This window comes from Leucoraja erinacea, chromosome 26 (genome assembly GCF_028641065.1).
Source record: "Leucoraja erinacea ecotype New England chromosome 26, Leri_hhj_1, whole genome shotgun sequence".
Classification (NCBI taxonomy): Eukaryota; Metazoa; Chordata; class Chondrichthyes; order Rajiformes; family Rajidae; genus Leucoraja; species Leucoraja erinaceus.
In genome coordinates this window covers 29,687,323-29,704,504 of record NC_073402.1, presented here as the reverse complement: position 1 = coordinate 29,704,504, position 17,182 = coordinate 29,687,323, and the positions used below count along the sequence as shown (strand labels likewise).

The following is a 17,182-nucleotide window of genomic DNA, read 5'->3' as shown; positions in this document are numbered from 1 at the left end:
TATTGCACTTTATCTGTTTATTTATGTGTGTGTATATGGTCTATGCTATATAGACACACTGAACTGTTCTGTATTTATGCCTACAATACTCTGTTGTGCAGCAAGCAAGAATTTCATTGTCCTATCTGGGACTCATGACAATAAATTCTCTTGACTTGACTTGATTTAAGAAACAGTTTGACAGGTACATGGCTTGGACAGGTTTGGAGGGATATGGACCAAGCGCAGGCAAGTGGAACTAGTGTAGCTGGGACATTGTTGGGCGAGTTGGGCTGAAGGGCCTGTTTCCACACTGTAGCACACTGAGTGAATCTATGACTCTAACCTGTATGTCATTGGAGTGAAGGAGGAAACCGGAGATCTCGGAGAAAACCCACGCAGGTCACGGGGAGAACCTGACCTTGACAGCTTGGCCAGGGACCTGTGATGTGCAAATGTCATTTGTCTGTTCCAACTTTAGCCCCAGAACAACCCGACACCCCTCTGTAACCTGTTGAAAAGGAATAGCTGCCACCTCCTGGAGAGAGGATGGTTCTACCAGTGGGAAGAATCTAAAGCCTGAGGCCCACACAATAAAAGGATGACCCGTTAGAAAGGAGGTTACACAAAAAAGCTGGAGAAACTCAGCGGGTGCAGCAGCATCTATGGAGCGAAGGAAATAGGCAACGTTTCGGGCCGAAACGTTGCCTATTTCCTTTGCTCCATAGATGCTGCTGCACCCGCTGAGTTTCTCCAGCTTTTTTGTGTAACCTTCGATTCTCCAGCATCTGCAGTTCCCTCTTAAATACCGTTAGAAAGGAGATGGGAAGGGATTTGTTTAGTCAGAGGGCGGGTGGATCTGTGGAATTCATTGTCACAGACGGCTGTGGAGGCCAAGTCAATGGGTACTTTAAGGCGGAGATTGACAGATTCTTGTGCATTCCACTGTGGTGGGCAGGGCCGGGTTTGAATGAAGAGAGGCCCGAGGCTATTCCACTTGTGAGGCCACTCTCAATCCCCTATGTCAGGCCCCTCCCAATCAGCCTATAGGTAAATCCGGCCCTGCCGAGGCCCCTCTAGGCAGGGGTGGATTAAGGCTCACTGGTGCCCTAAGCACTGACCAATCTTGGTGCCCCCCCCTCCTTTCCACACTGACCCAGTCCATTTTAGTTGTTAACTAAAACTTCGACAGAGGTTTACCTGCATCTCTTCCAACCTCATCTATTGCGTCCGCTGCTCTAGATGTCAGCAGATCTATATCGGTGAGACCAAGCGGAGGTTGGGCGATCGTTTCGCCGAACACCTCCGCTCGGTCCGCAATAACCAAGCTGACCTCCCGGTGGCTCAGCACTTCAACTCCCCCTCCCACTCCGTCTCCGACCTCTCTGTCCTGGGTCTCCTCCCCATGGCCACAGCGAGCAGCACCGGAAATTGGAGGAACAGCACCTCATATTCCGCTTGGGGAATCTGCATCCCGGGGGCATGAACATCGAATTCTCCCAATTTTGTTAGTCCTTGCTGTCTCCTACCCTCCCTCAGTCCCCCTGCTGTCTCCTCCCATCCCCCAGCCTTCGGGCTACTCCTCCTTTTCCCTTTCTTGTCCCCACCCACCCCCACCCCCGATCAGTCTGAAGAAGGGTTTCGGCCCGAAACGTTGCCTATTTCCTTCGCTCCATAGATGCTGCTGCACCCGCTGAGTTTCTCCAGCTTTTTTGTGTAACCTTAGTTGTTAACCTGTCTGACCAGATATACAATGCAGGTTGCAGCGGTACAAACATTTTTTTTTTTTTTTACAAATCTTCATTTGTTTTTTTTTTTTTTCACCCTTTTCCCAACTTTGTGGTGCCCCCTTTGGCCCTGGTGCCCTAAGCACGTGCTTAGTCTGCTTAATGGTTAACCCGCCCCTGCCCCTAGGTCTCGAGGCTCTAAGCTTAAGCTTGTGAAGCGTTGATACGTAAATCCGGCCCTGGTGCTGGGATTTGAACACCAGAAGGAGGATTTCATGCCGGTCCAGAAACCAACATAGCGAGAGGCTCTTGACCCAAACCTTGGGGGTCTATTCCCCTCCACTGATGCTGCCTGACCCACTGGGTTCTTCCAGCACTTTGCTTTTTCCAATCGAATTCACTGCAGGTCGGTGAATCTAGACTGCGTTTGGCTGAGTCACCTCAAGGCCCAGGGAAGTTTGGAAGTTCTCAAGTGTGAAGGATGGGAAAATAGAGGCCGATCCTGGGACCGCTGTAATTCCTGGATCCGAAACACAAGCTCGGCCGAGGGTTTCAGCAACAGGTTTGGGCGCAGAGGTGGCGCGATGCATTGGATACTCAGTCAGAAGCTCCAGATGGACACAGAATGCTGGAGCAACTCAGCGGGACAGGCAGCATCTCTGGAGAGATCGAACGGGAGACCCTTCTTCAGACTGAGAGTCTTGGGGAAAGGGAGAAAAGGAAGGGTAAGGTGTGAAGACAAGAGATAAAGGGGATGAGAACAGTTAAGTTCTGGCTCAAATTATTCTTTGTCGATTTTAAAGCTAATACAACCAAACGTCAGAAGCAATAAGGTCATAAGAGATAGGAGCAGAATTAGGCCATTCGGCCCATCGAGTCTACTCCACCATTCAATCATAGAAACATAGAAACATAGAAAATAGGTGCAGGAGTAGGCCATTCGGCCCTTCGAGCCTGCACCGCCATTCAATATGATCATGGCTGATCATCCAACTCAGTATCCTGTACCTGCCTTCTCTCCATACCCCCTGATCCCTTTAGCCACAAGGGCCACATCTAACTCCCTCTTAAATATAGCCAATGAACTGGCCTCAACTACCTTCTGTGGTAGTGAATTCCAGAGATAATCATGGCTGATCTATCTTTCCCTCTCAGCCCCATTCTCCTGCCTTCCCCCCATAACCCCTGACACCCGCACTAATCAAGAATCTCCCTGTCTCTGCCTTAGAAATATCTCTTGACTTAGCCTCCATGGCCTTCGGATGAATCTACAATGTACAATTTGCCAAGGCAATTATATTCAACGCTTACGGCAACTGACTGGAGGATGAATTTCTAGGCAGTTACAATTTGCAATTTGGATTTCAAGTAAAAAATGAAATTAACCAGTCAACTAAAATCAATTAAAACCAATAATTAATTAATTGGATTGTAAATATTCCTTCATAAACAAAAACAGCATGTGCGAATTTTAGGACTGTTTTGTATCTCTGTAATATTGAACATTATGGTGACACTGCAGTGCAGCGGTAGAGTTGCTGCCTGACAGAACCAGAGAGCCGGGCTCGATCCTAACTACGGGTGCTGTCTGTGTGGAGTTTGTACGTTCTCCCCGTGACCGCGTGGGTTTTCGCTGGGTGCTCTGGTTTCCTCCCACGCTCCAAAGGTGTACAGGTTTACAGGTTTATTGGGTCTGGTATAATTGTAAATTGTTCCTAGTGTGTACGTTAGTGCTAGTGTGTAGGATGATCGCTGATCGATGCGGACTCAGTGGGCTCAAGGACCTGTCAAAAACTCTCTGGAGAATTTCCAAGTTGAGAAATTTCTAATGATGAATAGATTCAATTTAAAATTTGAATACAATTGTCGTTTTGTTACAGAAAGATTAATTGTAAAAAATTTAATTTCTCTACCTTAAGGAAATATTTTGGTTTCCCACAAAATCAAGTCAAGTCAAGAGAGTTTATTGTCATATGTCCCAGATAGGACAATGAAATTCTTGCTTTGCATCAGCACAATGGAATATAGTCGCATGAATACAGAACAGATCAGCGTGTCCATATACCATTATATAAAAATATACACACATTAATAAATAAGCAGCTAAAGTGCAAATAAACAGATAATGGTCTATTAATGTTCAGAGTTTTGTTTCAGTCGAGTTCAATAGCCTGATGGCTGTGGGGAAGTAGCTATTCCTGAACCTGGACGTTGCAGTCTTCAGGCTCCTGTACCTTCTACCTGAAGGTAGCGGGGAGATGAGTGTGTGGCCAGGATGGTGTGTGGGTCCTTGATGATACTGCCAGCCTTTTTGAGGCAGCGACTGCGATAGATCCCCTCGATGGTAGGGTTTCAGAGACGATGATGGACTGGGCAGTGTTTATTACTTTTTGTAGTCTTTTCCGCTCCTGGGCGCTCAAGTTGCCGAACCAAGCCACGATGCAAATCTCAATGTTTATTGGGAATATTCCCCATTTTATTATTAATGTTTTATTATTAATGTTTAATGTTTTATGCGTCATTCCTAACTGTCACTGTATGTCATGTTGCCACTTGCAGACGGAGCACCAAGGCAAATTCCTTGTATGTGAATACTTGGCGAATAAACTTATTCATTCATTCAGTCATTCGTTTTCTGGAGCATGTGAGGGGACCTGGTAGAAATATATAAAGTTATGAGTGGTGTACATCGGGTCAGCAGCCAGAATCTTTCTCCCATGTGGAAATGGCAAAGACTGGAGGGCTGAGTATTAAGGTGAGATGTACAAAGCGGAACGGAGGCAGACAGAAAATGCTGGAGTAACTCACTGGCTCAGGCAGCATCTCTGGAGAAAAGGAATTGGTGACGTTTCGGGTCGAGACCCTTCTCCAGAAGAAGAGTCTGAAGAAGGGTCTCGACCCGAAACGTCACCCATTCCTTCTCCCCAGAGATGCTGCCTGTCCCGCTGAGTTACTCCAGCACTTTGTGCCCATCTTCTGTGCAAAACCAGCATCTGCAGTTCCTTCCTACACAAAATTTAAAGGAGATGTGCGGACAAATTGTATTAACACAACAAATTAGGTGGTGGGTGCCTGGAACGTGCTGCCAGGGGTGGGGGTGGAGGCAGATATGATAGTGGTGTTAGGTTTTAGTTAGGCACGTGGATTTGCAGCGAATGGAGGGATTTGGATCACGTGCAGGCAGATGGGATGAGTCTATCTTGGGATCATGGTCGGCACAGACATTGTGGGCCGAAGGGCCTCTCCCTCTGCCCTACCCCCCCCCCCAAGTTCCATGTTCACAATTATTTCTGTGTCTCGGTCCTCGAGTATTTTAATTTTTTAATTTACTTTCCAGAATCAACTTGTGAGTTTCTGCGACTCTTCACAACCAGCCGAGACCTTCTGTTTTTATGAAGACAGATTAGGTTTCAGCCTCAAGAAAGCGTCACTATGCTGGAAGGAACTTAAAACAGAATATCTCACCGGGAACTTGTCAAAGGTACCAAGGTCCGCTCAGCCTGCCTGATCTCCCAGTTGTCAAACACTTCAACTCCCCCTCCCATTCCCGCTCTGACCTCTCTGTCCTGGGCCTCCTCCATTGTCAGAGATAAGCCAAATGCAAATTGGAGGAGCAGCACCTCATATTTTGCCTGGGCTGCTTACACCCCAGCGGTATGAACATTGCTTTCTCAAACTTCCCCTCTCTCTCCATCCCTCACCCACCCATAGTTGTACAAGGTTCAAAGTCATCTTGTTGTGTCTCATTATCTGTGACTCATTTTCACCTACCCCACAGCTTACCTTAACCAGCCTGTTTCCTTTATCATCATTACTTTTTTGCATTTCTTTCATTCATTTGTTCTATATCTCTCTACATCACCGTCTATAGCTCTCGTTTCCCTTTCCCCTGACTCTCAGTCTGAAGAAGGGTCTCGACCCGAAACGCCGCCTATTCCTTTTCTCCAGAGATGCTGCCTGTCCCGATGAGTTATTATGCCCCTGTCCCACCTAGGAAACCTGAACGGAAACCTCTGGAGACTTTGCGCCCCACCCCAAGGTTTCCGTGCGGTTCCCAGGAGGTTGCAGGTGGTTGCCGGAGGTTGCAGGTAGTGGAAGCTGGTAGGGAGACTGACAAAAACCTCCGGGAACCGCACGGAAACCTTGGGTGGGGCGCAAAGTCTCCAGACGTTTCCGTTCAGGTTTCCTAAGTGGGACAGGGGCATTTTTGTGTCCATCTTCGGCTTAGACCAGTGTCTGCAGTTCCTTTCTACACTGTACAAAAGTAAGTGCTAGGTTGCAGGAAACTACAGAGGTTGATGTGTCACACACAGAACGCAAGGCAAAATAATCGGTGCATTGATGGGAACTCAAGTGGATGGCAAAAGAATAACATGAACAGTTTGTAATCAACTCTATATTGATCTCTGAGGATGCAGCCGATTATAGTTTGTACAAGGAGCAAAGAGAATACTAAAAAGTGATGGAGGAATTCAGCGGGCCAGGCAGCATCTGTGGAGGGAATGGATGGATGATTCAGTTTAGAGATACAGCGCGGAAACAGGCCCTTCGGCCCACCGCACCTGTGCCAGCCTTAACACTGTTCTACAATAGGGACATCTTTTTTTATACCAAGCCAATTAACCTACAAACCTGTACGTCTTTGGAGTGTGGGAGGAAACCGGAGCATCCAGAGGAACCCAAGCAGTCATCGGGAGAACGTGCAAACTCCGTACAGACAGCACCGTTTTCAGGATCGAACCCGGGTCTCTGGCGCTGTGAGGCACCAACTCCACCGCTGTGCCTATGGTTCGGGTTGGGACTCTTTTCCAGTCAATAGGCCAGCATTGCTTGTGTCCCAATGGACTTCTTACACTTTAAGTAAATATCCTTTCATATCGTGCAGGAAGGAACTGCAGGTGTTGGTTTAAACTGAAGAAAGACCTTCAAAAAGCTGGAGTAACTCAGTCGATCAGAGAGCGTCTCTGGAGAACAGGAATAGGTTACTTTTCGGGACCCTCCTTCAGACCCGAAACGTCACCTATTGCTTCTCTCCAGAGATGTTGTCTGACCCGCTGAGTTACTCCTTCCTGCACGATATGAAAGGATCTTTACTTAAAGTGTAAGAAGCTTATAAAACCCTGAAAACAAGCCATTTGTTTTCCTCGTCAAGGAGGAGAGCTTTTAATGAGCACACAAGGAATTCAGAGATTTTTAAATGAGTTTAGAAGGATGGGGGGGAAACCTCATTGAAATGTACAGAATAGTGGAAGGCCTGGATTGAGTGGATGTGGGGAGGATGTTTCCACTAGTGGGAGAGTCTAGGACCAGAGGGCACAGACCCAGAATTAAAGGACGTTCTTTTAGGAAGGAGATGAGGAGGAATTTCTTTAGTCAGAGGGTGGTGAATCTGTAGAATTCTTTGCTACAGACGGCTGTGGAGGCTGTGGATATTTGTAAGACAGAGATCGATAGATTCTTGGTTAGTTCAGGTGCCAGAGGTTATGGGGGAGAAGGCAGGAGAATGGGGTTGAGAGGGATAGATAGGTCAGCCATGATTGAATGGCGGAGCAGATTTGATGGGGGTGAATGGCCTAATCCTGCTTCTATAACTGATGAATTTATGAAATTGCAGATGCTGGAATCTTGAGCAAAACACAAAGTGCAGAGGAACTCAGTGGGCCAGCATCTGTGGAGGGAATGGGATCGGGACCATTCTGCAGTCTCTTAGATGTTTGGGCCTGAACTGGGGGGCCTGTGAGCTGGAGGCCACGTTGGTCAAGATGGTGGTGAAGGCGGTTGCTATGGAGAAGGCAGCAGGTCTGGGTCCTAACATGGCCGAAAAGCAGGAGAGTCTGAAGAAGGGTCCTGACCCGAAATGTCGTCAGTCTATTCCCTGTCTGACCTCATAGAAACATAGAAACATAGACAATAGGTGCAGGAGTAGAGGCCATTCGGCCCTTCGAGCCTGCACCATTCGCCATTCAATATGATCATGGCTGATCATCCAACTCAGTATCCCGTACCTGCCTTCTCTCCATACCCCCTGATCCCCTTAGCCACAAGGGCCACATCTAACTCCCTCTTAAGTATAGCCAATGGACTGTGGCCTCGACTACCCTCTGCGGCAGAGAGTTCCAGAGATTCACCACTCTCTGTGTGAAAAAAGTTCTTCTCATCTCGGTTTTAAAGGATTTCCCCCTTATCCTTAAGCTGTGACCCCTTGTCCTGGACTTCCCCAACATCGTGAACAATCTTCCTGCATCTAGCCTGTCCAACCCCTTAAGAATTTTGTAAGTTTCTATAAGATCCCCTCTCAATCTCCTAAATTCTAGCGAGTATAAACCTAGTCTATCCAGTCTTTCTTCATAAGACAGTCCTGACATCCCAGGAATCAGTCTGGTGAACCGTCTCTGCACTCCCTCTATGGCAATAATGTCCTTCCTCAGATTTGGAGACCAAAACTGCACGCAATACTCCAGGTGTGGTCTCACCAAGACCCTATACAACTGCAGTAGAACCTCCCTGCTCCTATACTCAAATCCTTTTGCTATGAAAGCCAACATGCCATTCGCTTTCTTCACTGCCTGCTGCACCTGCATGCCTACCTTCAATGACTGGTGTACCATGACACCCAGGTCTCGCTGCATCTCCCCCTTTCCCAATCGGCCACTATTTAGGTAATAGTCTATGCCTGACCTATTAAGTTCCTCCAGCACTTTGTTCTTTGTCCATGCTTTTAAGTCAATGGGCAGAAGAATTGGAGGGGAGTTGAGACAGGTTGAAGTTGTGACCCTCTCTGCATAATGTAAATGCTCGAACTCTTAACAAACTGTAACCTGCTGGACAATGAGCCAAGTACAGGGATATGGGATTAGTCCCCGTAGCGCTTCCCAATGGACTTGTCCCAATAGGTCTTCCCAATAGATTACAGTCCCCCAAAGCTCTTCACAATGGTATCTGTCCCAATGAGAGGCCTAGACATGTTGAGCAAATGGTTTCCTTCTTCTCTGCTCCAGATTTCTTTGATTCTATGCTACGATCTTTTAGGACGTCCTTTCAGGAAGATGAGAAGAAATTTCTTTAGCCAGAGGGTTGTGAATCTGTGGAACTCATTGCCACAGACGGCTGTGGAGGCCAAGTCAGGGATTATTTTTAAGGCAGAGATAGATCGATTATTTGATTAGTACGGGTGTCAGAGGTTATGGGGAGAAGGCAGGAGAATGGGGTTAGGAGGGAGAGATAGATCAGTCATGATTGAATGGCGGAGTAGACTTGATGGGCCGAATGGCCTAATTCTACTCCTATTCCTTATGACCTTATGGTCCGTTCTAGCTTAGAGATACAGCACGTATACAGGCCCTTTGGCCCATCGGGACTGTGCCGACCACTTGTGAACACGAGTTCCATTTTATCCCCCTCCCCATCCACTACCTACAGACTAGGAGGAATTCACAGAGAGCCAATTAGGATCCAAACCCTCACGCCTTTGGATAGCGGGAGGAAACCAGAGCACCCGTGGGTGGGAGACCCCACGCGATCACGGGGAGAAACGCGCAAACCCCACACAGACAGCACCCGAGGTCGGGATCGAACCTGGGTCTGTGGCGCCGTGAGGCAGCGGCTCCTCCGTGCCACCACAGAGTTGCAGAGATTGGTGATGTGCCGGGCGCTCCAATCAACAGGTCGGGTAGAATCACACAATCCTTTCATCCAGGTCCGTGTAAACAGATGCAAAATGATTCTCCAGGGAGCTGTTGCTCGAACTGAATATCGAGATTATTCAATAGGGTGATTTCACCAAAGGTCAAATGAGCGTAGATCCCCCCTCACGTGACCGAAAAATTTAACTGGAGGACATATGTCACTTCCGGTACATGTTAGTGAATGGGGAAACACGCACTTTCACACCCGTTAAAAACATGGAAAACGGCCGATTTTTGAGCTGAAATTTTCTGTGCTAGTCGGGATGACCGTGAAGCACAGCGACCTAAATTTTCAGGCAAAAAAAAAGATAGAAAGTAAGGTAATTACAAGAGGGAACTGAAGGTGGAAAAACAGCGGAAGTGCTTAGCAGACATTTGCCGTGGAGATTTAAAGATCCAAAATATCGGGAATTATCGCGTTTGCTCGCTGCATTTCATCAAAAGTAAGGCATTATTGACTTACTTTTGATGAAATTCAGCGAGCAAACGCGATAATTCCCGATATTTTGGACCTTTAAATCTCCACGGCAAATGTCCGCTGTTCACTTCCGCTGGATTGGCACCTTCAGCTCCCTCTTTAATTTACCTTAGTTTCTATCTTTTTTTTTACTGTAAATCTAGGTAGCTGTGCCTCACGGTCACCCCGACTGGCACAGTAAATTGCAGATCAAAACCTGGCCGTTTTCTATGTTTTTAACGGGTGGGAAAGTGCGTGTTTTCCCATTCACTAACATGTACCGGATGTCTAGCATGTACTCCAGTTGAGATTTTCGGTCACGTGGGTGCGGATCTACGCTCCAGTGACCTTTCGTGAAATCACCCTATACCACCCCTTCAACATTATGTATAAATCCATCAAATACAAATTGTACACAGAAGGTGGCATTTCCTCGAAAAAGGCCCAGACGTGTAGATTAGCTCACAAGTAGCTTGGTTCTGAAGCTGAATTTAAAATAGGAATAGTTTACAGTCAGGTCTATCACGTCGGATGAAGCCTTGGTGTGAGGTTCCCGTGATTCTATTGATCTGAGGTGTCAACTTTTGAACAAAGCGCAGTGTCATTACTTCAGGAGGTTGAAAGACCATCATGGCGGGAGGTACGTGCTGAGTCGCTGGTGGTACTGATCCTGCCGTCTTTCAAAAAGACGCACACTTCCCACAACAAGCCGCTACTTAAAGCAGAGATAGTTCACACACACAAGCCGAGTACATACATCTGTCATGTTACCCACCCCAGCTGATCAAAGGCAGCCGAGGATCTCAGGAAGCGAGCCAGCGTTCAGAAGTTCGGCGAATGATTAACTCGGAGGTACGCGCTTTGATTGCGAAGTTCAGGACATTAAAGCAAGACCCGCATAACACAAGGCTGTTCACGATAAGAGATGATATTTCCGCACAGCCCATTGGAGTTGAGCAGTGCTGTAGATTTGTATCCCGTTCAAAGTAGGTTTTACCATACCGCTCGGAGCGGATGTAACAAATATCCCACACTCTTCATATTCCCCCTTGATCTATCTATTCACAAGCTCATAACTTCATGTTCCCAAGTGATAGGAGCAGGATTAGGCCATTCGACCCATCGCATCCACTCCGCCATTCAATCCTCTGCCTCAGAGGGTGGTGGAGGCCGGTTCTCTGGATGCTTTCAAGAGAGAGCTAGATAGGGTTCTTAAAAATAGCGGAGTCAGGGGATATGGGGAGAAGGCAGGAACGGGGTACTGATTGGGGATGATCAGCCATGATCGCATTGAATGGCGGTGCTGGCTCGAAGGGCCGAATGGCCTACTCCTGCACCTATTGTCTATTCTCATCACGGCTGATCTATCTCTCCCTCTCATCCCATTCTCCTGCCTTCTCCCTATCACCCCAGACACCCGTACTAATCAAGAATCTGTCAATCCCCTTAATGTACATCAGTTTGGAAGTGTGCACCATCAGACTCAGGAACAGTTTCTTCCCCTCTGTTATCAGGCTTCTGAACGGCCCTTCTATAAGCTGGGGTACTGTCCAACTCACCTCTACCCCATTGCGGACATTGGACACCTACACACAACACTCTGTATCTTCCCCTTTGACCCACTGATTGTACTGAGTTTGACTTGAATATATTTATCTGTTTGGATATCATGCAAAACAAGGCTTTTCACTGCACTTTGGTACATGTTACAACAGTAAACGTTGTTTTGGAGTAACTCAGCGGGTCAGGCAGCGTCTCTGGAGAAAAAAGACGCATCTGAAGATCTGAAGAAGGGTCCCGACCCGAAAGGTCGCCCATCCAATTTCTCCAGTTTAGTCGATTAATTGGCTTCGGTAAAATTGTAAATTGTTCCAAGTATGTGCAGGATAGTGATAGTGTGCGGGGATCGCTGGTCGGCACGGACTCGGTGGGCCAAACGGGCCTGTTTCTCTAAAACTGGGCCATAAACCTAGCTGTATCTCTAAAATGAAAAAAACTAAAATGAAAACAAAAACCTGAAGGGCAGAGTTGAGAGGGCGAGCCAGCTGGCACTTACCGTTGAGGTTTTTAAATAGGTTGAGGATGGGCAATAGTTGCCTGTAGTAGGGGACCAAAGCTTCACCGACCCGCTCGCCAGAGACGACAAGATGCTGCAGGATCTTCAGCGTGGTGCAAATAACATGCTTGTTCCTGGTGTTCAAAGCATCTGCACAAGACAGAGAAGGGTTATGAATGATTAGAGTTGCCAACTGTCCCGTATTAGCCGGGGACATCCCGTATATTGGGCTAAATTGGTTTGTCCCGTACGGGACTGCCCTTGTCCCGGCGTAGTGCAGCCCATGGAGTGCAGCAGCAGCAGCGCCCGTGGCCCCGTTGGTTGGTCGGTCGGTCGGTCAGTCGGCAGCCCGGTCAGCTGTCCAACCTTCGGACCTTCGCTTACCGCCGACACCACCACCCCATCCTTCTCATGGCCGATCATGAGTTGGATGGGGCGCCGGACTTTGCGCGCGGCTTCGTGCGACGTAACGCGGGCCAAAACTCCTCAGCTGGCCCCGCCGGCTGGGCTTTGTGTGCAGTCCAGCACCCGGGGCCAACTCATCATTCACCCAGCCACGGCCGAGTCGGTCAATGGATTGCTGTCGGGAATTTGTCCCATAATTTTGACCTTTTGTCCCTTATTTGGGAGTGAGAGAGTTGGCGACCCTAGTTATGATCCAGAGCGCTAACTAAACGCTTCCCGCTGAGATGACGCTGCATCATTAGTTGTGAGTGGAGTTAGATCCCTGGTGTATGATATCCCTTTGCTCCCATTCCCTTCCCCCATGCAAGACGTATTACAGCGCCCAGTGTGTGTTTGTGGCAATGAAAGCTCTCTGTTTTAATTAACCTTCCTTCTGCTGGTGCTCAGCCATGCAGGGGCCTTTCAGTCTTTTCCGGGAATAAGTGGCAGGTTTCTAATCAAGTATCTCGCCCATTGATCAGGCCAGGCAGCCCCGTAACAAACCAAGGGAACTCCCACAAGCGTAACAGCAGCTCGTTGCATTTTGGTTCCGATAACAGGTCATTGACCCCAAAATGCTGGACTAACTCAGGCAGCATCTCCAGAGAGAAGGAATGGGTGACGTTTTGGGTCTGAAGAAGGGATTCAACCCATTCCTTCTCTCCAGAGATGCTGCCTGTCCCGCTGAGTTACTCCAGCTTGTTTTGTGGCTATCTTCAGTTTAAACCAGCATCTGCAGTTCCTTCCTACACATGTTAACTTTCAATTTAGTTGAGTTTAGTTTAGAGATACAGCGCGGAAACAGGCCCTTCGGCCCACCGAGTCTGCGCCAACTAGCGATCCCCGCCACACAGTGACACTGTCCTACACACACTAGGGATAATTTACAATTACACCAAGCCAATTAACCTACAAACCTGCACGTCTTTGGAGTGTGGGAGGAAACATAGAAACATAGAAACATAGAAATTAGGTGCAGGAGTAGGCCATTCAGCCCTTCGAGCCTGCACCGCCATTCAATATGATCATGGCTGATCATCCAACTCAGTATCCTGTACCTGCCTTCTCTCCATACCCCCTGATCCCTTTAGCCACAAGGGCCACATCTAACTCCCTCTTAAATATAGCCAATGAACTGGCCTCAACTATCCTCTGTGGCAGAGAGTTCCAGAGATTCACCACTCTCTGTGTGAAAAAAAACGGAGATCCTGGAGAAAACCCACGCAGGTCACGGGGAGAACGTGCAAACTCCGTACAGGCAGCACCCGCAGTCAGGATCGAACCCGGCACTCTGGCGCTGTGAGGCAGCAACTCTACCGCTGAGCCACCGTGACGCATACCAATTATGGGACCATTCAATTCAACAGCTAAGCAGGAAAAGCTGGCCCTGTGTAGAAATGTTTTGACGTCTGTTGGTGAGATTCAAGGCTTTGTGACACTTCATCTTTCTTTTTGCCACAAGTCAAAGAGACTTGCAAAAAAACTGATGACTAAATCAAAAGATATTTTCAATCACACCATCTCTCGAGGCATGAGTGACACCTACATACACAAGACTCTGTTTTATATTCATGCTCCATGAATTCTGCTTATCTTCAGAGAAATGTGATTCATGGCACTTGTTTGTGTTTTAATAGTTCCTTTTCCTTTCAGATACCAACTCGACGTGCCCCACGTTACGGTAAGACTCAATTTCTGTTTCAGTGTCAGTTTAGTTTACTGTCACGTGTACCGAGGTACAGTGAAAGGCTTTTGTTGCGTGCCAACCAGTCAGCGGAAAGACAATACATGATTACAATCGAGCCGTCCACAGTGTACAGATACATGATAATAGAATAACGTTTAGTGCAAAATAAAGACAGTAAAGTCCGATCTAAGATAGTCCGAGGGTCCCCGATGAGGTAGACAATAGTTCAGGACCGCTCTCTGGTTGTGGTAGGATGGTTCAGTTGCCTGATAACAGCCGGGAAGAAACTGCCTCTGAGTCTGAAGAAGGGTGTCAACCCGAAAGGTCACCTATTCCTTCGCTCCATAGATGCTGCCTCACCCGCTGAGTTCCTCCAGCATTTTTGTCTACCCTGAATCTGGAGGTGTGCGTTTTCACACTTCTATGCCTTTTGGTCTATGGGAGAGGGGAGAAGAGGGAGTGACCGGGGTGAGACTGGTCCTTGATGATGCTGCTGGCCTTGCCGAGGCAGCGTGAGGTGTAGATGGAGTCAATGGAAGGGAGGTTGGTTAGTGTGATGGGCTGGGCTGCGTCCACAATTCGCTGCAATTTCTCGCGGTCTTAGATGGAGCTGTTCCCAAACCGTGCTTTGATGCATCCCGATAAGATGCCTTCTACGGCGGATCTGTAGAGGTTGGTGAGAGTTGTTGGGGACATGCCGAACTTGTCACCCTTGTCAAAGCTGATTGGGAATGCAGCAGAATCCCACAATGACTGGAGTGTCACTGACAGCCCCATCTGTTGCTCAGTAATGATAATTGAGAGACAACAGGTAACCCTTCAAGCCACCTCCACAGGATCCACATAGTGTGTTTGCCTTTGTTGGTACGGGTCTCAGGAGTTATGGGGTGAAGGCAGGAGAATGGGGTTGAGAGGGAAAGATAGATCAGCCATGGTTGAATGGCAGAGTTTGAGTTCAGTTTATTGTCACGTGTACCGAGTTACAGTGAAAAGCTTTTGTTGCGCGCCAAGCAGTCCACGGAAAGACAATTCACGATTACAATCGAGCCGTCCACACTGTACAGATACATGATAAAGGGAATAGCGCAAATAACGTTTAGTACAAGGTAAAGCCAGTAAAGTCCGATCAAAGATAGTCTGAGGATCTCCAATGAGGTGGATGGTAGTTCAGGATTGGTAGGATGATTCGGTTGGCCTGATAGCTTGAGTAGGTTTGATGGGCCGAATGGCCTAATTCTTCTCCTATAACTTATGAACTTATAGGAGTCAGGAATTCATGATACTAGGAGCCAGGAATTCATGACACGGCTTGATAGGACATTGGTTCGGCCACATTTGGAGTTTTGCATGCATTTCTGGTCATACAGTCACATAGACTCATATGGCACGGAAACAGGCCATTCGGCCCAACTGTTTGTTGCTTTTAGATTAGATGTTATTGTTAAGAATCATTCTCATTCAAGGACAATTATTCAAATATCTGCCATAAAATGCGGCACAGTGGTGCAGCGGGTAGAGCAGCTGCCTCACAAGCCAGCGGCCCGGGATCAAACCTGACCTCGGGTGCTGTCTGTGTGGAGTTTGCACGTTCTCACTGTGACCGCGAGGGTTTCCTCCGGTTGCTCCGGTTTCCTCCCACATTCCAAAGACGTGCGGGTTTGTAGGCTGACTAGCCTCGGTAAATCGCCCCCCAGCTTGAATTCTAGAGAGGCATCAAGGATATTGGATGAAGCAGACAGGCCAAGATCAGAACAGTCATAACCTTACTGACTGGAAGATCTGGCTGAGGATTGAGAGATTTTGAGCCCAATTCTTGCTCATTTTGCATCCGTTCTCACACTCCGACAAGCCCCCAGATTTGATCATTCATTAAAACCTCGGTCGACTCCTCTAACACAGTATGTTGGTGCAAAGAACAATATGAGAGTTGACGTGTTTTTAAAAAAAAAACGCTCTCCGGAAAACGCAGCAGATGACTGGTGAACTGGCACGATACAACATGCTTAGTGACGCTCAGCATCGGGGACTTGTACAAGGTTGTTGCTAATCAGCTGGCATCCGTCAACAGACCCTCAAAGCTTCAACACAAAGGACTGGTGCTTTTAAAAACGGGTAATTTTAGCAGCCTGCAATCAAAGTCATTTTAATTACAATTTTACTATGGAACTCAGCAGGATGTTCTTTTAGGAAGGAGACGAGGAGAAATGTCTTTTGTCAGAGGGTGGTGAATCTGTGGAATTCATTGCCGCAGAGGGCCGTGGAGGCCAAGTCAATGGATATTTTTTAAGGCAGAGATGGATAGATTCTTGATCAGTGCGGGTGTCAGGGGTTACGGGGAGAAGGCAGGAGAATGGGGTTAGGAGGGAGAGATAGATCAGCCACGATTGAATGGTCTAATTCTGCACCTACCACTTATGACTTTATAATCGATAGCTCTGCATTGCAACACGACATGGTGCTGTTTTGAACAGTGAAGTGGATCTGATTTGAAAAGTTGCAGATGAACTTTAGGCATCATTTAGACCTCAAGTGATGACGATAAAATTCTTCCTCGCTCAATAACATTTCCGGGGGCAACCAGTCAGAGAGGGAACAATAATGTGCCTTCTGCTTTTCTCATCACTCACCTTAGTTTCATTTAGAGATACAGCACAGAAACAGGCCCATCAGCCTACTCCTGCACCTATTTTCTATTGTCAAATATCCCACTCTCCCATCCACTCCCTACACACTAGGAGGCAATTTACAGAGGGCTGATTAAGCCACAAACACGCACGTCTTGGGGATGTGGGAGGAAATCGAAGCATCGTGGATAGCTAGACGAAATGTGCAGGAAGGAACTGCAGATGCTGGTTTATACCGAAGATAGACACAAAACGCTGGAGCAACTCAGTGGGACAGGCAGCATCTCGGGAGAGAAGGAATGGGTGACGTTTCGGGTCGAGACCCTTCTTCAGACTTCTTCGTGGATAGCTACACGGATGTGAAAAGCTTCGAGGGATATGGGACTAACTCGGGGCAGGTGGGACTGTTTCAGTTTAGTTTTGAGATACAGTGTGGAAATAGGCCCTTCGGCCCACCGAGTCCATACTGACCCGTGATCACCCTGCACACTTGCACGATCCTACCAAATTCACAATTTTTTTG

At 47.7% G+C, this 17,182-nt stretch overlaps 1 protein-coding gene across 1 annotated transcript in view; it reads right to left on the bottom strand.

The window, feature by feature from the left end:
- Positions 1-17,182, bottom strand: part of pacrg (PARK2 co-regulated) — a 160,718-nt gene that overhangs the window by 49,622 nt on the left and 93,914 nt on the right. Inside the window, exon 4 of the mRNA XM_055656604.1 lies at positions 11,905-12,054. Coding sequence (XP_055512579.1) covers positions 11,905-12,054 — 150 coding nt within the window. The remainder of the gene's footprint in view (positions 1-11,904; positions 12,055-17,182) is intronic.